The sequence below is a fragment of the Lepidochelys olivacea genome (genome assembly GCF_965140295.1).
Source record: "Lepidochelys olivacea isolate rLepOli2 genome assembly, chromosome: 10".
Lineage (NCBI taxonomy): Eukaryota > Metazoa > Chordata > Testudines > Cheloniidae > Lepidochelys > Lepidochelys olivacea.
In genome coordinates, this window is record NC_140420.1 from 67,919,313 (window position 1) to 67,943,469 (window position 24,157).

The 24,157-nt window shown below is 40.2% G+C and overlaps 1 protein-coding gene across 1 annotated transcript in view; it reads left to right on the top strand.

Moving 5' to 3' along the window:
- The window catches only part of ADAMTSL3 (ADAMTS like 3), a 279,550-nt gene that overhangs the window by 218,024 nt on the left and 37,369 nt on the right, over positions 1-24,157 (top strand). The window contains exons 16-21 of the mRNA XM_084642460.1: positions 1,962-2,248; positions 12,618-12,747; positions 14,824-15,016; positions 15,689-15,868; positions 17,415-17,568; positions 22,254-23,346. Of these exons, the coding sequence (XP_084498586.1) occupies positions 1,962-2,248; positions 12,618-12,747; positions 14,824-15,016; positions 15,689-15,868; positions 17,415-17,568; positions 22,254-23,346 (2,037 nt within the window). The remainder of the gene's footprint in view (positions 1-1,961; positions 2,249-12,617; positions 12,748-14,823; positions 15,017-15,688; positions 15,869-17,414; positions 17,569-22,253; positions 23,347-24,157) is intronic.

Below are 24,157 nucleotides of genomic sequence, written 5' to 3' on the forward strand. Positions count from 1 at the left end.
GACCTTAATCTAGTCTCTATTCAGGTTCTGAGGTAACTTTCTTTGTTAGCAGGTTTTCCCATTGCTGTGTACTTCAGGGTTTCTCACTCATAAGCAGCTGTCAGAGACAAGTTGCTGGACTAGATGGACAACTATTTTGTCCCAGTATGGGATTTCCTATGTTTCCTGTCACTGCAGTAAATGAGCACCTGTAATTTGTTTCTGGCAATACTCTTCCAATGTAGAAGATTCTTTTAGTGCACTTCAAATGTTGTCAAACCTGTGACATGCTGAACACTCTCAGTTTCTGTTGACTTCAGAAGGAGGTGAAGGTGCTCAGCACCTTTCTGGATGCACTCAGCATCCTGCAGGATCAGGCCAAAGTTTGGGATGGTTCCATTCAGGTAAACTTCAAAAAAGGCCAAATCTTGACAAATTTGGAAATCATTATTGGGCAGAACTTGTCAGGGAAGTTCAGCAGCAGCTCCTCAAGGGTGATCAGCTTCTTCCTAACCCGTATTAGCCAGTGCTCTTTAGAGGAGGGGAAAGATTTACTCTTCCCTCTTCTCCACAGCAGGTGCTCTTTGGAAAGTAGCCCAGAGGCCTAGTGGGAATATATCTATAGCATAACTACTGTGTCATCAGATGCTCTTGTCTCCTCATGCCTCTCTGCAGTGGCAGAAGACAGTTGGCTTGACATAGTAGTCTATCCGCAAACTCTATTCTTCAAATTTAGCAACACTCTGAGCTTGAGCTCAGAGTATCAGCCATCCTGTGTAGACATGTCTCAGTCTTACATAACTGGCTGCTTTTAAATTTAAAAAAAAAATTCTCTGCAACAAACCAACGGATTTTTTAATTGAAGAAAGGGGAGGAAAAGCTGTTGGAACAAATAGATGTCTAATTTGGATCCTAAAGAGGTGTCCTTTGCTGATATTTTAGGAGATAATAAAGAAATGTTTTCATTTCCTCTGTTTCACGTACATCTGCTCCAGATGGAAAATTTAAAAAAAATGTATTTCTTTCACCAAAGTGTTTGAAACCTTAAGAAAATGACCTATGCAATTATGTATTTAACTTATTGTCAAATTATCCACAAATCCACCCAAGATGATTTGTGGAATTCAGCCCTATTGTAATGGTCTAGTTTGAACATTAATATGTGACATAATAAAGGCCCTTGAAGTAATAGAAGATTACACATTTTTAAAAATATTACCTCTAGTCCATATATTAATGAGATGTGTACAATAAGAATTAATTATAGTTAATCAGGAGCATAAAGACACACAGATGAAAGTGATAGTCCACTGAGCAAGTTAATCACTTCATCAAAGTTGGGCCTCCTACAAGATGAAATCTAAATAGCATCCTGTAATGTTCTGCATTGGAGGTGGCTACTTTCAAAAAGTACCTTTCACTAGGTCTATTAAATGTCATTACAATGATGTCCTGTGGTAGCCCTTCTGGGAGATGTGAATAGAGTGCAGACGTGCTTTTGGCATATGTATGACATTGTGTGCTTTGAGAGCTACTGTAACTCAGTGTGTAGACCTATATATACAGTTTGGCCCGCTGAGTGCTCCAGCAGTTTTGAGCTACCTTTCGGTATTGTTTTTTTTCCCCAGAAAGGTGAGTTGCTTTTCATTGCTCCATATGACCTTTCTTCCTCTCCCCCACAATCTTGTCTGTTGTCTTCGTTTAGTTATGTGGAATTGTGGGTAGGGGGGAAGTGAAGAGGATGTATTCCTGGGGTTTAATGATAGGATTTGGGTACGTGCTGAAACTGTATCTCAGTATAACCCATATTATTCATCATGTGCTTTGTTAGCATGTTGGCCACATTTGCAGTGTTATGTTACATTAACTTTTTGTAGCAATATTTTAACTCTCCACATACATTTGCACGTGCACACACATATCAAGTGCAAATTTCTCCTCCTTCAGTTTTCTTTAAGTTGCTGCACTATGATTATTTGCAGGTTTATTCCAGAACCCTGGTCTCCATGCAGTACTACTTGTGGTCGTGGCATTCAGGTGCGAGATGTGAAGTGCCGTGTTCTTCTCACATTTACTCAGACTGAAATGGATCTGCCTGATGAGGAATGTGAAGACCCCAAACCAGCAACAGAACGAATATGCCACCAGCCGTCCTGCGACAGTGATCCTGTCCCATACACCCCAGAATTTTCACGTGCGGAAGATAGCAGTTTGATTTATGATTGGGAATACATTGGTTTTACTCCATGTTCAGCCACATGTGTTGGAGGTAATTTAAACATGTTTTCATCTATGGTGTTTAAATTTGACATTGTCAAATAACTGTTTGATATTATTCCAAATTAGTTACCATTGGCATTTAAAAAAAATTCTGAACTTCTAACTTGTGTTAATTCTTTTTACCTTTGACGATAGCATCTAAATGTCCCTTGCTTCCACATGCCTCACAAGGTAGTAATAGAGATAAAATTGGTTTTCTATAAATCTTTGAATGAGAAACTGGGCTGTATTCAGTCAACCAAGTTACGGAAAGTTTCTGTCAATGTTGATGCAGCAGTTAGTCTTGTATTATCGAAAGATAAGTTACAAGGAATCACTTCAGACTATCAGCTGGTTTATGGGTTTAGATAAATGAAAATATATGTGACAAATCAATGACAAATATGCCTAAATGTTCATTTTTCTCCAAGGAATTTATATGTGCAGTTTCTGAACTAAAATGTGCATATTAACTATTCACTGTCTTCAAAATGCTGCCATTTTTTATGGTACTGTAGACCTGTGGTATGGTAGCACAGGGAGACATCTCTCCAGAAATGGCTGAGATGGAACTCAAATAGGATGTTGTTTAGGATTTGGTCCAGCGTATCCTTCTGTAGGAAGTCTGTGCCATACATCTGTCTGCAAGTAGGCACATTCCTCCTTTAGATGTAATCTAATCTCTCTGAAGTACATATTGCTAGACAATGTTGCTAGTGTTGCTACTATGTACTGTACTTTGGAACTGGCCGTAGAAGTGAGTTATGAAGTGCGAAGTGGAAGCAGTGGAATTGTGAACACACCTGTATGTGACAGGAATGATGACATCAATGGGAAGTGAAGACAGTTGTACCCACAGAAGAAATATAATAAGTAGAAAAGGGCTGAGCAGCAACAGTTTGGAAGTCAAGAGCCAATCTGGAGCTCATAGAAAGTGGCCTCCTTTGTAGTGGTCACCATCTGGAAGTTTGAAGACAGGAGAAGTTGGAAAAGATGCCCAGATAACTATCAGCATGATGGTAAGTGACCAATATAAAAGCCTCCCTTAACATTTAACATTCTTGTTTTATTGATGGCATTGATCTTTAATAATGACAATGTACCTGATCATGAAAAGTGTTGCTTTCTGCCATTCCTCACTTGTTTCATTGGGCATTACAGGAACTTAGCCCCAGGAGGATATGAGTTATATGTATGTATGATTTGTTCGCAGTTTTGACAATGACTATTGTGATTGATTGTTATATCTATCTGCTTTAAAAAATTGACAAAATATTTAAAAACAATAAAGGAAATGGTATTTTAAATTAGCAACAAGGCTTTCACTAGCTATAAGTTTTTTCAGTTCTCTTGATTTTACTATCTACATTTAATTTTGTAAGATTTAGTCATTTTATCTCCATCTTTAATCCATTTTACCAATACTTCTGGAGGACTTCTCAACTCACCTGTTTTCAAAAGGTGTTGAATTCTCTCTGGTAGTTTTGAATTTTGAGCATAGAACGGGGGACACATAAGCCAGATTTTCAAAAATAGCCTCTCAAATTTTAACTGATATCATATATATGCCTTGTAAGTGTAAAAACTTACATGTGAAAAATTGTACCTGCAAGTTGACGATTAAATTTCAGAGGCTGTGTTGAGGCCCATAATTTCATATACGAGAAGCAAAAAGCGTTTTTTTTAAATGGCTAATAATCAGAATCAGAATCAAGGCCTGATTCTGCTCCTGTTATAGCCAAATGGGAGTTTGGACATTGACTTCATTGAGAACAGTATTGGTCCTTTGTGATTTAAAGAGGCAGTTCAACCAAACATTTGCCTCTGGATATACATGAATTGAAACTACTTCTTCAGCATGTAATGCAGAACGTTTGAAATGAAGAGACTTTTCATACGTGTTCTTGAGACTTCTGTAGAATCTATAGCACAACATGTCTAGATGTTCTTCATAAGTGCTACTCCTAGGAAATGTGGGAAGTTTTGAGACTATTTGATCAAAGTTGAACAGCAATACCTTTGCTGTTATGCTAGTTAGATAATCATGACTTTGTTCTCCTATCAATGCTGTTCATCTAGCTGCCTTAGCAGACACTTTCAAACAGACTAAAAATTACCTGTGGATAAATTGTTTTAAGAAACCAGACTTCTCTTCTGTTTCCAACTGATTGCAGTGTACTAACTAATGATCTCACAATGTCTGTTTTTTTTCCATTGTGTAGTTCAAAGGGCCTGATCAATTTCAGCTCAGTTTTAAATCCGTATCTCATTTCAGTAAGATTAACTTTTTAGTTATAAGGAAAGAAATATAACATTTTAAGATAGGAATATCAAAATTTAATGTGAAGTATGAGAGCTTCTGTGTCTCTAACATGCATATATCTATCAAGGGCTTTTAAAATACCTTCCTTAAGATTTCTATATTTGGAACTTTTCGCTCAGTTTCTTAATGCCCACTTTTCCCTGACCGAGAGGAGGCCTGCTCAGTCTAAACAAGCTGCAGATTTTATTGTCACTATGTCATATATTGCTTGAGCAAGGAATGAATCTGTGTTGCAAGGCTTGTCATTTTTATTATACCTTACCCCCAAATCCGCATGTGGACTATGCATAAGACTCCGTGTTTGTCACTGAGGTCACAGAAGTCATGGATTCTGTGACTTTCTGTGATTTCTGTAGCGGCTGGTGTGCCTGGCCCAGGGGCCACCTGAGCAGCTCAGGCAGCCCCTGGGCCAGGCACACCAGCTACTGCTGGTGCAATCTCGCTCCCCCCTCGCCCTCCAGCAGCAGGAGTTCGGGTGTCGGGGGGCTCAGGGCTGGGGGTTGGACTGTGGGGTGGCACTTACCTAGGCCGGGCTTCCTGGAAAGGCGACAGGAACTCCCTTCCCTCAGCTCCTAGCTCCATGTGCTGCCTCTGCCAGCAGGCACCGCCCCCATAGTTCCCATTGGCTGCAGTTCCCAGCTAATGGGAACTGCAGAACCAGGGCTTGGGGTAGAACAGAGGCAGCACATGGAGCTCAGGAGCCGGGTAGGGAGCCTGTCCCAGCCCTGCCAACCCTCCCCGACGAGCATCCAGGGCACCCATCCAGGCTGGCCCCCTCCCCGAGCACCTGCAGAACCACCATCCCCCGAGCACCCATGGAGCCCCCGGGCCGTCCCCCTGAGCCACCACCCACCCCCAAGTTTTAGTTAGGGGTATATAGTAAAAGCCATGGACACGTCATGGGCAGTGAATTTTTGTTTACTGCCTGTGACTTTTACTCAAAATAACTGTGACTAAAACATAACCTTAACTATGCATTCAGTGTAAACTCCCTCAGCCCCTCCTAAAAAGAGGTAAAAATGCACGTAGTAACATTCTTTTTTATTAGAAATATGGAGAAAGACCTGTCTTCCATTCATTATCCAACAGCTTCTTTCTCTTCAAATTAATTATTTTAGCCAGGCTTTTTATTGTGTTAGACTGTATGCACTCTGAGGAACAGACCTTCTTTTGGTCTCTCTTTGTACAGCACCTAACACAATGGGTCCTGATCTATTGACTAGAGCTCCTACACGCTATAGTAATACAAGTAATAATAATTATAATAGTGCTGTTGACAAGAACTCTTTAGTTATTCTTTATGATTATTCTGCACTGCATCTATATAAACCATTACGGCCCATGATGCAGCAGCATTTTGGGTGTCATAAAAGTTACTGCCTTCTGACCATTAGCCTATGTTATGTCTCTTATCAGAATTATTACTTCTGTGGTCAGTCTTTCTATGAAGGCAAGTAAGAGTTCTTCCATGTTAATTAATTATGAAGTAGGCATCATTTTAAAGATTCCTAGTGAGAGAGAAATTTCCAGAAATGTGAAGAATTGTCTATATTTCATTTAGTACCTGAAGAAAGTCCACACACCACAAAAATGATGGGTCAAATCTCAAGGACTTTGCTCATATGAGCCATTAATCAGCCCAACTCGCATTGATTTATTTAGGGTTTGGCTTGAGTAAAAATTGTGTGGGGAACTCCAGGTTTTGCCTCATTTGTCCAAAGAAAGGGTAAGTGTTTTTTTCACTGTTTGAAGAACTATGGCCCTGATGCAAGCACATGGGACGTATGCATAAGATTGATATTCATGATACTGTCTGCAAGAAATAATGCCAGTACTTGTAACATTCCTGGTTATGAGATTTTTTTTTGTTTTTGTTTTAAATCTGCAGTATTTCTTCAGTCTTTATGTCAATTAGTTAATGAATATGCAGTATTCTAAATAGATTCTCTCTATTTCAAAATTATACAGTCTAATTTTAAAAACAGATTTCTTTACCTACTTTCCTAATAATGCTTTTGATTATAAAAGAAAAATTGCCAGTCCAATGTACTTGTCATTATTAATGCTCTGAATACGTCTTTGCATTTCTTTCTACTTGGACAATAGGAATGAGTTAACTCTATTTCACTTTCAGTAATTACCAGTTTCATTTTAAGATTCCTAGAGCTGCAATATTTGGGTTTCAAACATGGAAGGGGAATGTGTGTTTATCAACTGTTTTCACTGGATTTCATTTTAAATTGTGGGAAAGTTTCTTTTAGTTGAAGGTTCTACAAAAGCTTGCTTGCACAAAAAAATTGGACCATATTTAACTCAATCCCTTTAAAAGATGCCATCAGCTTAAGAATCCCGCTTGTCTCTTAAATTGTTGTACCTAACATCTAAGAAAGGTGAAAGAGACTGGAGAAATACCTCTACTTGTACTTTTGGAATTTGTTAGCACTTTTCATATAGTTGACAGGTTTCAGAGTAACAGCCGTGTTAGTCTGTATTCGTAAAAAGAAAAGGAGTACTTGTGGCACCTTAGAGACTAACCAATTTATTTGAGCATGAGCTTTCGTGAGCTAAGTGAGCTGTAGCTCACGAAAGCTCATGCTCAAATAAATTGGTTAGTCTCTAAGGTGCCACAAGTACTCCTTTTCTTTTTTCATATAGTTGATTTCACTGTTTGTGCTTTAGCTGTGTGGACCTTTCACATAGTAACAGGGGATAGAAAAACATAGAGGGACAGACTTTGAACCTCTATACAACTGAACATCCATTCTGGAGCCAAGCCCCCAAAATCATGAGATTGGTTTAAAAATCATAAGATTTAAAAAAAACAACCAACAAACAAAAACAAACAATAAATGTGCAACTCTTTTTCTTTGCTTTCTGGATTTTGTGATGTTAGGGTACACTTAGGTTACATTTTCAAGCTTTTCTCTCTAATCCTGAGGGCTAGAAATTATTATTTTATGAAACATGAGATTCTTACAAAATCACAGGACTCCAGGCACTGGGGCTTTAAGTAAAGCACCAAGTATTACAGGACTCACAATAAAATGATGTGTCTTGGCAATACTGTGGTGTTCTTGCTGGTGAGCAGTTACTCCCATGAGTAGTCCTGTTGGCTTTTTGAGAAAAACTGTTCACCATTGAGTGGTCGATTTACAATCTGTTCCTTAACAGAGGGAAATATGACTGTACATCTACAAAAATTGGCAGAGAGACTCAGGCATGTGTAATATATGAAATTTCTTCTAACTCACTTTTTAATTGACAATTGACGACAATTTCTCTTTAAGTTGACAGCAAGGCAAAAGTAATCTGAAATAAGTAAACTTTTTTTTTCCTTTTCTAGGTGTAAGGTTGAGTGAAGAGACCATCCTTCTACCATTTACATTTAGCATCTTCTGTCCTAACTCTTTACTGTTTTCCCTTTCTAGAGTAAAAGTAAAGTACACATTTTGCAAACACTCTGATCTTTAAACACAACTTTGTGCTCTGTATATTTCTTCCCACAGCTGTCAAAAACTGTGAGTTTGTGAGGGTTGTGTGCTCAGTTAAAATAGAAAATATTCTGTTGCACTGATTAGTAGAAAAATTACTGATAGTACATCAAAATACTGTAAACATACTTAGTGCTTTATTGAGATCTGCCTGAGTAACTTATCTAATACTTTTTTTGGGGGGGGGGGGGGTGTAAATGTTCTACTATGTTAGCATCACAAGGCAAGAACTTCACACATATGACACTGTGTTTGTTTGCCTGAAGATTTTATCACTATTATGGTATGCAAGATGCTTCCCAAACCCTGCAATATAAGAAGTTTTGTCACTGATTCACATTACAAGTCAATATTAAATTGTGGTGGCAAACAAATTTATAATTAAGATCAATCTCTTACACATTTTATAAGTAAATTATAAGGAAATGCTGCATCAATGGAGCGTAACTGTTTATTGGAAAGCACCATAGATCTGAAAAACAAGTCTGTTTTTGTACAAACTTTTTACAATATCTGTTCTGTTATACCTTAAAACACCAGAACACTATAGCTTTTATTTTCTTATTTTCTTAAAGCATTTGGAGTAGAGAATTGCAGCAGTCTGTGGTACTCTGATGAGTGAAATGAAAGACATCTCATACACCGACCAAACCAAGGTGGCATGTCACAGCCAAAAGAAAAGAAAAGGTGTGACATGCCTTTTTTTCCCCCTGGATATACTCACCACAACATTGTAATATAAACTGCTGATGAGATTTGAAATGCTGACTTGCAGAGGGCTCAATATAGGAATCTCTTATCATATCACCCTCTGTGTGTGAAGTTTAGAAAATATTATACAGCATAACCCATTGCAAAATAGCTCTTTTGGTTATCAGCTTTGACTGTTTTTTGTTTTTGCACAAACATGAATGTTTCCATTCCAATCCCTGTAAAAGAGATGTAATTTAAATCTGTTCTAAGGGCAAAATTTGGCCTAAAATTTAAAAAAAAAGGGGTGGGGGGAACAGAACGGTGGGAATAATTAAGAAAATGTAGATAATAGGACAGGAAATATCATGTTGCCTCTATATAAATCCATGGTGTGCCCACATCTTGAATACTGTGTGCAGATGTGGTCGCCCCATCTGAAAAAAGATATACTGGAATTGGAAAAGGTTCAGAAAAGGGCAACAAAAATGATTAGGGGTATAGAACAGCTTCCATTTGAGGAGAGATTAATAAAACTGGGACTTTTCAGCTTGGAAAAGAGACGGCTAAGGGGAGATATGATTGAGGTCTATAAAATCATGGCTGGTGTAGAGAAAGTAGATAAGGAAGTGTTGTTTACTACTTCTCATAACACAAGAATTAGGGGTCACCAAATGAAATGAATAGGCAGCAGGTTTAAAACAAATAAAAGGAAATATTTCTTCACACAACACACAGTCAACCTGTGGAACTCCTTGCCAGAGGATGTTGTGAAGGTCAAGACGATAACAAGGTTCAAAAAAGAACTAGATAAATTCATGGAGGATAGGTCCATCAATGGGTATTAGCCAGGATGGGTAGGAATGGTGTCCCTAACCTCTGTTTGCCAGAATCTGGAAATGAGCAATAGGGGATGGATCACTTGATGATTACCTGTTCTGTTCATTCCCTCTCGGGGACCTGGCACTGGCCACTGTCGGAAGACAGGATATTGGGCTAGATGGACCTTTGGTCTGACCCAGTAGGGTCATTCTTATGTTCTCATGTTATGTTCTAAAATAACAACTAAGAAGCCAATTTTGTCTTGCTAGCCAGAACAAGGCACTTGAAGCAGAAACAAACCCTTAACACTATCCTCAGTGAAGGCCTGGGCCTTGCAACTGGATGAATGATAAATATATGTTTCAGTGCTCATCTGATAACCTCTTCCAGAGCTATACCTCAGCAAAACTGTACATCTGGATCTTTATTTCTGAATTGTACATTACAAGCAACATATTTCTTATTCAAGGAAACTGAAGGAAACCAAAATGTTTGAATAAATACTTCTGAAGGCGCATCCATCATTTAGGAGGTGCTGCAGTATCCATGGTTCCCTGGTTTTTAGTCTCGGGGATAGAACCTTGGAGTTCTGTAAAACTTGTGTGTAGTGATTTGCTTTGATTCTGCATTTTCACCCTTGGATCATGTTGTACGGACATTTGATGTAAAGGATATACTCCAGTCCCTAGTGTGAAAGAACATTTTATTAAATGTATGTGTTGCTGGTAACGCAATTTTCAACACTTAATGACTTTTATTTAATAGAAGTGACTAGGCGGTCAGTTATGCACAAGGTCAGTGCTCCTGTTACATAAAAACTCAGCACTGTGCAGACATAGTCAAAACAATTACACAGCAAAGGCTTCCTGGAATGAACATGAGCCCCAAAAGGGATTAAGATGGATCCCAGTGAAAGCCCAAAAGAAAGCTAGAGTCCATAGTGTTGTATACATCCACTCCTGCTACACGTATGGTTTGTATTATGCTTGAAATTGTTACATTGGTACCTGTATCATCACAATGAAGACTTGCAGCCTTGGTCTTGAAAGAATAAATATGCTGGATTGTATCAAGATAATTCATAGATGTGGGCAATATTGGTTTGTGATAGGAATTGCCAGTGTTCAAGAATGGATTGTACTAGCTCTTGACAGAGAGACAATTACCATAATGATTAACAGAGTAAATTCAAATGCTGGGCACCTGCTACTAAATTATAATAATGAAGAAAAATATGTCTTCTGGCTAAAGTGCATGAGGCAGCTCAGTTTGTTCTTCTACATACCATTATGATGGTCACTGGCTATACAAGTGCAAAGTCTGAGATGATAGTGGCAGATGGAAGCATTTCAGAGCACATTAAAATCATTTGTAACTCTCACTAGGAAAGAAAAAGACCAGTTATTACCTGAAAGTCATAAAACATGCACCACTAACCTTAGGCAGAAAATTTTCCAACACAGAATATTTCATGGAGTCAGTTGAAATCAAACGGATTATTAAATAACCAACAAGTGTTAAGAAACAATTAATGGTGTACGAATTTATCTAGAAGCAAGGGTATTTATAACCTAGTGGTAGTTAGATAAAACAGAAAAACCTGTGATGTTTTAATGTACCATACATAAATAACAAGAGGAATTCCAGTTAGAAAGACAAACATATTAGAAACCTTTCACGCTTTTAGACATAAGACAAATAATATAACCTACTATGGAAAACACATTTGTAGCCCTAGGAGATCTCTTGGGGGGAAAGTAAATTTAGAAGGAAGGAAGCAGATTCTCTGAACTGTGACCATGTTACCTGTTGTGTATTACATTAGCCATTTTCACATGGTACCAACAAAAGTGCATGTTAGAGTGCATTTCAGTGCTGTGCTGTTCAATAAGTCAATGATAATGACTGTTGTTTTTATTGCATAGATACAGAAGATTTCCAAAGCACTTCACTAAGTTTTGTGTCCTTTATTTCTACGTGCATTTCGCCATTAAGTGAATAGGGTTTGCACACTGAAGACATAATACTGCCTTGCAGAATAACGGTATATGTGAAATGGAATACACCATGCAATTTTGAAATAAACGATGAAGCTAACTAATTGACAAGTGTTCACCGAGTTGTGTTGATCTAAACCAGACTTATCGGACTTCATTTTTTCTGACTGATAAAACTTTAATTATTAATATTCTTTCATGTCTCAGCATAACTATAATTATAGCTACACTTTGGAGAGAAGCTGAGGGAAAACCTGTGTCAGGGAATGCTGTATACACTGGGTCTAGACCCTTAGCTGGAGCTGAGGATCCATTGGCTTTAAGGGAGCTACATCAGTGTCCATCGGCTGAGGATCTGGCCCAGCGGGTATCTCTACATGCTGAGTCAGCCATTGCCTTGGCTGTAGTTTAGAAAGATTTATGTAATTTTTGTCTCTTCAAATACTTAGCTCTTTGAAATCCCATTTAAATCAGTAGGAATAAAACAGCATTCTGCTCCTATGGGGTGACTCCAGCTCTATGAAAAGGCATTTATTATATACTGACTGCCAACCAAATCACTCTAATTGTCTTGGGGTAGCACGATTAAATAGAGAGAGCTTTCCAAAAATCAGTGTCATCGGGGTGCCAGTCATGGTTTCTTGTTTTCTGGGTGTTACAGTGAGAAAGACAAAATCTGTCACCAATTTTCTGTTTTTCTGAGGGGCACAATGACAAACTGGCACCTATAAATATTGCTTATTTGTATGCACTCAAAGAGCTGATTTGAATCTAGAAAAGAAATCCTAAATTGGGGCATTGCTGCCTGTGAATAAGAAATCCCAGAAATGTTGCACTGTAACTCGGTTTTTAATTTAAAAAACGTCTTCTGACTTTCAAACATATTCTAAAATATTTCCAGTGCTTTTATGAGTCAGATTGTTAATTTTAAACTTGCCATCTAATTTGGCATCCAGAATGAGTTCAGGTTGAGACTGGGGGTAAGAAAGAAGAGGTTATTAAAATTGTTCATCTGTCCATAGAGCATCTCGTGTGTGTTTTTATTTTTAAATCCAGGGATACAAGAAGCCATTGCAGTGTGCCTGCATGTGCTGACAAAACAAGCTGTCAACGACACCCTGTGTGACAATGCCATGCGACCACCAGCAATGACTCGCACTTGCAACATGAAACTGTGCCCACCAAGGTACGCTGTAATAATGAAATCACATTGTGGAAAAGAAATGGTTAATACGACTTAAATAACCATACATTGTCTACTGACTTTCTCAGACAAGGATCAGGCTTAGGGTTGCCAAGTGTCTGTTTTTTGACCGGAATGCCCTGTTGAAAAGGGATCCTGGTGGCTCCAGTCAGCATTGCCAACCACGATGTTAAAAGTCTGGAAGCAGCAGCATGTCCTCCCTGCAGCTCCTAGATGTAGGGGCAGCGAGGGAGCTCCACACACTGCCCTCACCCCAAAGCGCTGCCCCCACCCCAAGCACCTCTGTGCACTGCCCCTGGGAAACATGGCCAATGGGAGCTGCGGAGGCGGCGCCTGCGGACCGGGCAGTGCACCGAGCTGCCTGGCTATGCCTCCACATAGGAGCTGGAGGGGGGACATGCCACTGCTTCCGGGAGTAAGCACCTCCTGGAGCCTGCACTCTTGACCTTCTCCCACGCCCCATTCCTGAACCCCCTGCCTCAGCCCTGCTCCCTCCTCCCACCCTCTGAACCTGTTGGTCCCAGCCCAGAGCACCCTCCTGTGTCCCAAACCCCTCATCACCATCACCATCACCATCCCAGAGCCCACACCCCCAGCCGCTCCGGCTCTCACCCCCCAACACACCCTAACCCCAACCCTCTGCCCCAGCCCTGATCCCCCTCTCGCCCACTATCTTCAGACAACGCGACAAGTGAAAAAGCCACATTTTCTCAGTGAAAACAGCACAATACCCAAGAATAATAGTATATTACCAAATAAATTGCTCTTCATTTTTGTGGGGGGGGGGGAATAAAAATTTGATGCAAAGACACAGTGTTTCACTTTTCTTGAAACTAGCTACATCCTCACTTACATGGACTGACTGTTTACTCTTTCACTTGCAGAAATTAATAACCCAAATGAAATCCTCTTGTAGATTGAATGTTATACTCCTGTTATGGAATGCTCTTTTCAGGAGCCATATAATACTTTCAGTTTCATTTCTTTAACTAATCTGAGTTAGTCTTCTGAGGGAATACTGTGGGAAGAACAAAAGATAGTCTTATTCCTTGAAAATAAGTGTGTGTGCAAAATCTATAAATGTGGTTCCTTATCTATTTACTATTTATTGCTAAAGTAGATCTGTGTGTTGGATTATTTTTCTTATCTTCAAACAGTACAATTTATTGTTTGGAAAATATAGCCATCTCAGAAAGGCAGGGCAGGATTTAACAAATACATCAGCTGCAGAGCCTTTTTTATTCACCTAAGAAAACAGAATGAAGATATTATATACTGTGATGTAATTTTTTAGCTTCACAATGCAGAGGTCTTTGTGGAAACCACTTTTATACAACGCTCTTCAACAGACCTTGCATTAACCCTTCTGAGAGATTCCTTTTCCCAAGAGCCCAGTGTTAAATAGTAATTGCATAGAGTTAAAGGGCGTAGCCTTAGTTCAGAAAGTGATATATGTTTTGTGAAGGAAACTCTGATCTCCCCTTTTAATTGTAAAATATAATTAAACTATCAAAAACTTAGAATATTGCATTCAGTGAGAAAATTATGGTTCAGAGGAAAAGGTCAAAGCCAAAAAACAATAAGTTGTTTACAGAGACTTTCTCCTGCAAAACATGTGGATTGAAAGTTAACAGGAGCAGGATGTTTGATAGAAAATGTATACAAATGTAATAAAAATGTAATAGATATAAGAAAAGTCCCCTTAAACCATATAAATGTCAGCATGAAGCTAACAGGAACTGATTATCGTATGAGGAATGTTCTAAATGTGAATTCTGGAACCACATAACATTTATTTGGATTAGCTCTTTACGACTTTAGTATTTATAGTAAATAAAATACATATTTTCCTTACATTCAAGCTTATAAATGTAATTCATATTTTTTATGGCAAATGTAGATGATAGTCTAACCCTCGCAATATAAATATGCCTTTGCTTCTGCTTTGTTTTGCTCTGTATGGGTATCATTTGTGTCCGGATAATCCCTCCCCAATACCCCATTCTTCTGCATTGTTTAATTAGAGTGAATTTTTTTGCCGATGTGTTTTTGGCACAGGTGGGAAACTGGCCCTTGGAGACAGTGTTCTGCTACTTGTGGAGTTGGGATTCAGACAAGAGATGTGTACTGCCAGCAACCTGAGGGACCCATTGTTACTCATGAAGACTGCAATGATGAAAAGCCTCATGTTTTACAAGCCTGTAACCAGATTGACTGTCCCCCTGCTTGGCATGTTGAAGAATGGCAGCAGGTACAACAGATTATGGAAATGGTTTAGTTGTAAGCATTTTTCTTCTGGTTAGTTTCCTAATGTGCTCTAATTAGAGTAACCTGGAAGGTCACTCAGAAGTTTGTGATTGTTCAGGGTTTCAGCTGACATCAAACTTATTACACTCGTAGTCTCCATTCTTCACTTCACTTCTGGGTGAAATTCAAGGTGCTAGTTAACATCTTGGAAGTCCAAAAAGGCCTAGATCCCAGTTAGTCCAGAGCTCACCTCTCTCCCCATACCCCACAAGTGAGATCACCTGCATTTGGAAGCAATACTTAACTTACCTGTCCCAAAGGTGCAGCTTCCCAAGCTCATGCCAGATATGCACCTGAGCCTTAACTTGGCCAGTTCAAATGTAAAGTGTACATCTTTTTCTAGGCTTTCCACTAAGTACTTGCATTGCAGTTGTCTGGCACTGAGCTCATTCGTTAGGTTTTCCTGGCTCACGGCCCATTCACTAAATCAGTGCTACCAGGAGCATATGCTGCTTGGTTTTTGGAAAATGCTGCTCACTTTTTAATCTAAACCAGTAGTGTTCAAAGAAAACATGGTGATAGCTGCCTTAAAAATGCCTGTATAAAATAACAGTATAAATGAGTGAAGACAGGTGTGCATGCGGCTAGGCTTTCCACATTCTTATCTTCGTTGTAGTGTTCCCGTACCTGTGGCGGAGGGACTCAGAGTCGCAAAGTTCACTGTAAGCAGTTGTTGACAGATGGAAGCTTCCTGAAACTTTCTGATGAGATCTGCCAGGAGCCTAGATTGGCTGCTCGTAAATTGTGTGCCAAAGTTGATTGTCCCCCTCAGCTAGTTGTAGGGGAATGGTCCAAGGTGAGTGGTCCAGAGTAAGAGTTCACCAAACCTCCCAATACAAAGGGAACTCAAGGGATTTCTAGCTGGGAGACTACCAGATAATCATTAAAGTACATAGAGTAGCGTGGACTCCAGAGGGAATGCAATTAGGCAAAAGGCCCTACCCACCCAAAGCAGTTCCTGCAGTTGTGGGGAGGAAGGAGGTAGAGCATTTCAAGAGGCCTGCTACAACAGATCCAGGTGCACCCAGGCCCAAAACATAGCTCCCTACCTGAGACCCAACTAACCGTAGCCCCTTTCTGCACTCATGTTTAAACTGAAAAACAAGAGGCCATAATGCTTCTTGTTTGTTTCCAGTATGGTTGCGTCGGGTTGGAGCATGTTTAGCTTCCAACCACTCAGATTTACTCCCTAGTTGAATTTCTGAAAGGCACAATAGTGCATTGAATGCTATTTTTCTCCCTCTCCTTTAATCCAAGCCTCCAGTCTCCTCCTAAAAAAGATCCACTAAAAGGCATAAATATAGTGTGACAAAGTTCCTGCTCTACCTTGGTGGGTCTTGCGCTTATTGGCAGATTTGCTCACCTTGGAGCTTCACGGCAGCCCTCAGCTTGGCTGTTTTTCTGAATTCACAGTCCAGGTCGACTCCTCCTGTGTCTGACAAGGAGTTGGGAGGATTTGGGGGGAACCCAGGCCCGCCCTCTACTCTGGGTTCCAGCCCAGGGCCCTGTGGAATGCAGCTGTCTAGAGTGCCTCCTGGAACAGCTGGGCGACAACTACAACTCCCTGGGCTACTTCCCCATGGCTTCCTCCCAACACCTTCTTTATCCTCACCATAGGACCTTTCTCCTGGTGTCTGATAATGCTTGTACACCTCAGTCCTCCAACAGTCCGCGTTCTCACTCTCAGCTCCTGGTGCCTCTTGCTCCCAGCTCCTCACACGCACACCACAAACTGAAGTGAGCTCCTTTTTAAAACCCAGGTGTCCTGATTAGCCTGCCTTAATTGATTCCAGCAGCTTCTTGATTGGCTGCAGGTGTTCTAATCAGCCTGTCTTAATTGTCTCCAGAAGGTTTCTGATTGTTCTTGAACCTTCCCTGTTACCTTACCCAGGGAAAAGGGACCTACTTAGCCTGGGGCTAATATATCTGCCTTCTATTACGCTCCTGTAGCCATCCGGCCCGACCCTGTCACAATAGTTAAAGATTACAATTAAAAATCCTGTTCAAATGTAATATGAACATGCAGAGTGACTTGAGAGACTTGGCCCAGGCAATTTAGAACTTGCTGAATTCTACATCTGAGAATAACAAGTCTCATTCTGCATTACGTCCACAGTGGGACCATAAGAAATACTGTCATTTTCCTATCATTGTTTCTGAGCTGTTTGGTGGAAAGGGTTAGTCACTTTATATTCATATTGACTTAAAGCCCGGAGAGCACTTAGAGCTTTGGAGAGCATGGGGATCCATCTGAAACAGCATCCTTTAAAGAATTCACTTTAAAAGTAGCATGTATGAGACACGACACAAAATTCACTCTGACTACATCCTTCCTTTCACAGTGCTCTCTAAGCTGTGGTGCTGGAATCCAGAGAAGGAAACTTGCCTGCCAAAAGCTAACAGCAAAGGGCCAAAATGTCACATTAAATGTATCAATGTGTAGCAGTCTCCCTACTTCCTCACTTGTAAGGTCCTGTCACGTGAATGACTGTAACAGTAAGTGTATTACTTTACCTAGTGCCCTGCTGATTTGACATGATCAAGAAAAACCTGTGTATGTGCTGCTAAATTAATTCATTTCTCTATCCTTGCTACATTTCATAACGTTACTGATCTGAGAGCAACTTAGGCATTGTGATCACAAGACCAACAATAATAGGATTATTTTAATTTTATGAAATTTATACCTTCTCAGCCCAAAGCAATGGTTCCAGTTTAAATTTTTTTTAAATGTAATATATGAATACATGTTAAGGGGTTGGTTTTTTGGTCTCTCTATGTACTTAAATATATTTGGCCTGATTCTTATTTACCCTTTGCACCATTCTGATGGTATAAAGGTGCCTTTGAGTGGGTATAAATTATTTGTATACCTGCTATAGAGCCCATTTACACTGCCAGAGCAGTAAAAGGGGGCCTTGGTGTAAATGAGAATTGGGCCCAATGTGTATCTGTTCAGTGTGTGTTCTTAGAACACTGGGCGTTACACTCCCGTCAATGCTGTTAAAAGTTACAAAACTCCCGTTCCAGTGGCAGGTGCAGAGATAATTTCTATCAGTGCCTAAGGGAGTGTGAAACCTATTCCCTTTGGCTTCACAAGGTGTTTTGCAGGCACAGTCGTAGCAGGAGTAGATACCTTTTAAAAAAAAATACAACATTTGGCTCATTACTTCTAGAAATGTTCCCAGAAAAATGCATGTTTTGTAATTTGAGCATGATCTTGTCATGATAATGATTGTAATTGTGCTAACAGCTCATGCAAAATAGCAAGGTAGACTACTGTGTTAACTGCACATGTAAAATAGCCAGGTAGACGTCTCTTTTAGGTACAGGTTTCAGAGTAGCAGCTGTGTTAGTCTGTATCTACAAAAAGAAAAGGAGGACTTGTGGCACCTTAGAGACTAACCAATTTATTTGAGCATAAGCTTTCGTGAGCTACAGCTCAAATAAATTTGTTCATCTCTAAGGTGCCACAAGTCCTCCTTTTCTTCTTTTAGGTACAGTTACAGTGAAGAATGTGCAACCATTCCTCAATGTGGGCCTCTGTTTTTCTTCCTTTAGAAAGGAGGATATAAATTTGTGCCTTTAAAAAAGAAGGCTCTTATGAATGGCCTAAATGTCAGATACAAGTTGATAAAACTCTACTGAACACAATATATTTAATGACAACTATTCAATTGAAAACATTCACTCTAGGTTTGGAAGAATTGAAAGTTTTGCATCATACAGATCTGTAAATATCCGGTAATATGTGCAGTCTTTTTGGTTTTGATCCAGTTAATGGTCTTGTCCAGAAATAGCTACTTGATTATGTGTTTTCTAGCTTTGTATAAATGGTTATTCACAACACAAAATAATAGTGCAATTCTGATTCATACATAATATGAAACTTCTTTTCCTGGACTTCATTTCAGATTAACATGCCAGAATCCTGAGGTTCAAAACACCACTTAAATAAAGCCCCGTGGACTTTCAGGAATGTCCTTGGCATAAGCTTTAATAAAATATTTTGAGCTGCATATCTATCTGAATTTAATTAATTGTGGATAGTTGAATGGCAATGTGGCCTGCAAATTGCTTAGTGGAGAGTGATGTTAAAGTAACATTTCAGCTTCCATTGTAGTAAGAAGGGAGCAACATGTGAAGACATACAGTAGTTATTAGGGCAGGTAATGGGGTGCAGACTGAAATGATGAAAGAAGGCTAGTGACCAGCCTCTCCCTTCAAGTTCTCAAACTGTTCAGGACAAGGTTTTAGATGTATTAGCCTCTAAGGTTGGATTCTGCCTGGCATTTATATGAGTACACAAAAGGTGAGAGTGGAGAGCACACTCCAGATCCTCACTTTGCTTCTTGCACCAGGGCCCAGGGACAGTAGCAATCCTGGGATTCATAGGAACATTCAGGGACTGTTTCCTCCTACTACATCCAGGGGCTCACCTCAAATCACCTGAAGGGAGTGGGTGGGAGACAGGAACTTGGCATCACCCCAAAAAGTAGAGCTCGAGGCTACAAAGAGGAGAGCAGGCTGCACTGTTCTTAGGGATGGTGCACCATGCACACTTTGTCACCAAGCAGGGCTGCTTTGGGAGAGCTGGTGCCTCCCAGAGCTTGCACTAAAGTGGCATTCTTCAATGCCCCCTCTTCAGGGCTCAGTCTTCAGGGCACAACTGAGCGCTTAATTTTTACTATCTGCTTATGGTGATGGGGCTTGTTAGTCTAAGCCTGACTCCCTAGACACAGTATCTGGGCATGCTCTTTACTTTATGAAGGCCCAATCCAGGCAGAAATATCTCTGGGGCTTCCTAGGTCCTGGGAAATAGCTTAGGAGCTTACAGTTTATAAGCCAGATCTCCAGTTGGTAAAAATGTGTGTAGCTCCGTTGGAGGCAACAGAGCTACACCAGGTTACATCAGCTGAGGATCAGGCCCTGTGGCACTAGTGCAGGCTAATGTATTCAGCAGCTTTACCTTTCATGGAATCCCTCCCAAAAAGATCACCCCTTCCAAAGCTGCAAATTATGATGCTTCCAGGGATCCAGAAAGTTCATTGTGGACTATTCTCCTGCAGTACACAAAACTGAATGCTCTCTCACTTTTAACTCTTCCGCCAGTACATACTTACAGCCCCCCCCCCCCCCCACACACACACACGTGCCCTCTGTTGTTGCACTGTTAAGAAGAATTGATGACGTCTTTCTTTAAAAAAAGAACAATTGATCAGTCAGACTTGAACATATTTATAAACACGTGCTGGGTTTAATTCTGTATTGGAATAACTAATGTAAACATAGCATAGCACAAAGTATTTTGTGTGTATAAAGTTACACTTACTGTGTATGTATGCTGGATTTTGGAAATTGAAGCTTTAATACTGGAACATTTTCATTAAAACAAATATTTTGAGCCCAATAGTTATTAAAAACAGGACACTCTTTTAATAATCTTACTCCACTCAGTGCCTGAAACAGTTTATTTGTTGAACAATATAAAATGGTTGGTTGAGGGAACCATGCATCTAGATAACAAATACTGACTTAAGAGCTATGTAATTATGAAACCAGGATATCCACATTGGTCAGAACTCATTAGCCAAAATATCGAAAATAACTATTCTGTTTTATAAGCATAAGAATGCACTCTGGGCTGTAGTTCAGACAGCATGCACACTCTTTGAATGCTTGAAGTATTTAGCTTTTTACCTCTTCCTTTACAACCTATCCAAAATGTAAGTATATGATATCTGAAGCACTCAAATTTTTGCAATAACTTGCTGTCAAGCTTTGTCATTTTATTTATTTATGGTCTCACCAAATGGTAGAGTAGTAATGATTTTAGATTCAATCACATGCAGGAGTGTTTGATTAATTTGTCTTTTTCTCTGACTCATTCAAGTCATTCTGCAGCTTGCTGGGTTTTGTTCTCTGTCACATACCAACAGAATGGGTCACTAGTAAAAACTGAGTGTTCTCTAACACTCGTCTAGGGAGTTTCCTGACTCCCCTGGCTGGCCAGTTTCACCTTGCCTTGCACAAAGTGAATAGCTGAGGTGTATGCTTCTGTTACGTTCCTTCTGCATTGTTCTGTTTCTCAGCTACCTAATGCTTTCTTAGGAAGATTAGTTCTGCTGATCAGAAAGGGGCATAGTAGTGGCCAGTAATGAGTCAACAAAATGGTATCTGAAATACTGTAGTCATTTTCACACTGTGTTCCCGTGTCTATCCGGCCACTGCTGGGAAGGCCTGTCTTTGGCTATCGTCATGGAGGCAGCTCTCCAGAAACCATGTAGAGTTCAAATTCCTGCTGCGTAAATCAGGAGGCGCTTCACCATACTCAGCATTCTGCCTCCGCACCTTCCTGCATGAAATTCTCCTCAGTTTTCTCTTCAGCTTGCCCACAGCCATCTTCTGACTTACCAGCCCTCTCCGGGATCTGACTTTTTTCTCTCTTTCTTTCCCCTTTCCTTCCTGTATTCCTGACCCCTGCCAACAGCAGGACTCTGTGACCAAAGCCTCTTCTAGCCAAAGAAAGTGATCACTAGTCCAATGATAGTAGCTTGGCCTTCTCTGTTCCCTTACTGCCCATTCATTGACTCCTGTTCTCATTTCCTGGGCTGCTGTCTACTCGATTGCAATCTGCCTGCCAGCCAGTAAGGCCAGCCAGCCAGCAGGTCTAACGGCCAGAGAAAAAAGAGTCCTGCGTTTTCTAATGGACTTTGTGTTATTTAGGTTCCCTGCACTTGCTGCAGTGCCCAAATGCGGGAAGAGTGATGTTGTGCTCTACCTTTTATTTGCTTTTTCCTCTTCCTTTACCCCCTTTCTTTCCCTTTCAACTGGCAGCAATAAGAATAGCAGATATAGCATGCCTACCTTATTGCACTTTTCCCCCTCTTCCAAGTATTGTCCTCTGTACAGATATGTGTTATATGTGCTTTCTCATTGATATGATAAGACCTGCAGGAGATTTAGAGAGAAGCAGGAGAATGCCTAAATTGGGGCCAGAAAATTTCACTATATCATTGTTCCTGTTTGTGTGTATGTGACACAGATAAAAAGTCAGCAAGTTGGGAGCTTACCTGAACCAAATCAGAGAAAATGCTATAACCAGCATTCTCAGAAAAGCAGAATTTGTTAGGGAGAGTGCCAGTGATTCAGTCATTTTCAACACTTGATTACTGTTTCAGAGATTAAACAAGAAATTAAACCCAAGCGTCCAGAGAAGCATGCTGCCCATGGACCTCAGATTGTCAGTATACACCGAGTCTACATACAGACACGACAAGAGAAACGCATTAATTTTACCATTGGAAGCCGAGCCTATCTGCTTCCAAAAACATCCGTTGTAATTAAGTGCCCAGTACGAAGGTTTCAAAAGTCACTTATCCAATGGGAGAAAGATGGACAACATCTACAAAACTCTAAAAGACTTGGCATCACTAAATCGGGATCACTGAAAATACATAGCCTTGGGGCTACAGATATCGGAGTGTACAGGTGCATTGCAGGCTCTGTGCATAAAACATTTGTTCTCAAACTTATTGGCACTGACAACCGGCTGATAGAACCTCCAACTTTTAGAAAACACGCAAGTGAGACCAGAGGTACAGATCACAACGAAGCGAACAGTTTTGGAGCCAAATGGCATAAAATGAGCAAAATGTGGCAAATATGGAGTAAAAAGAATGAGCTGTATCTCAGGGATGGACAAGTTAATGATCAGCCATTTCTGAGACATGGTGAAACCCATGTGAGTAATTCAGCAGAAGAATACAGCCCTCATGAATTCGAGAACAAACATCTGGAGGCAGCAATTCTTCAAGGAGCTTACAGCATGGACACTGTACAGTTCGACAGACTGATAAGAAACATGAGTCAACTCATTGAAGCTGGAGAGGTCAGTGATGATCTGGCATCCCAAGTCATATATCAGTTAGTTGCTGAATTATCTAGACCACTACAACTTACTACTGAAAAATGGAAAGGCTTGAATGAAGAAAAGTTAGCCTCAAAGCTCACCAGTAAATCACCAAACGTATCTGAACGTTTCAACACAAAAACCCTAGCCAAGCCGATGTTCAATCAAAAAGGACCTGGTATTATAAGGCAAAAACAAGTGCCCGGAATTTCCTTTAATAAAACAATAACTGCACGAATTGGAAATACAGTTTTTCTGACCCAGAGTACTAGCGCTGTCAATTTACTGTGTGAAACTGCAGACATTAATGAGCCTAAATATACTTGGACAAAAGATGGAGAAGCATTAAAATCCTCTGAGAAGTAAGTAAATATGGATTCTTTCGGTTTTATATGGATCTTCTTTATGTTGTTATTGGCAAAAACTAAAATCTACTGTGTTGTGTAATGTTAAAAATGTATTGTGAAAATGAAGTCAATGTGAGCACTGTGCTTTTCATCTCTTTATTACGACATTTATACTTTTATTTGAAATTTGTGTTAGATTGTGTCACAAATCATTTATTAAAGAAACAGTGCACATATAAGTCTATGATATTATATGGCAGGATTGAATTTTATACCACAAATGAGGCTATACTGTGTGTGTTTTATACATTCTGCCTAAAGTAACTTATCTGCATTAGAGAATAAATAGACGTGTACTAAAGTAAATATAAAGGGAAAAATGTGTGAGAGCATTTTTGATATACCATGGGGTAGAGAGAGTAGTTCCCAGAGAGTAGTTATCGGTGGTTCACAGTCAAGCAGGAAGGGCATATCAGTGGGGTCCCACAGGGGTCAGTTCTGGGTCCAGTTCTGTTCAATAATCTTCATCAATGATTTAGATAATGGGATAGAGCAGCGGTTCTCAAACTTCATTGCACCGTGACCCCCTTCTGACAATAAAAATTACTACACAACCCCAGGAGGGAGGTCTGAAGTCTGAGCCCAACCAAGCCCCACCCTCTCAGGCGGGGGACCAAAGCCAAAGCCCAACCTGGGCCTCACTGCCCAGGGTTGAAGTCCTCAGGGTTTGGCTTCGGCCCCAGGCCCCAGCAAATCTAAACTAGCCTGGTGACCCCATTAAAACAGGGTCCCGACCCACAGTTTGAGAACCACAGGCATAGAGAGT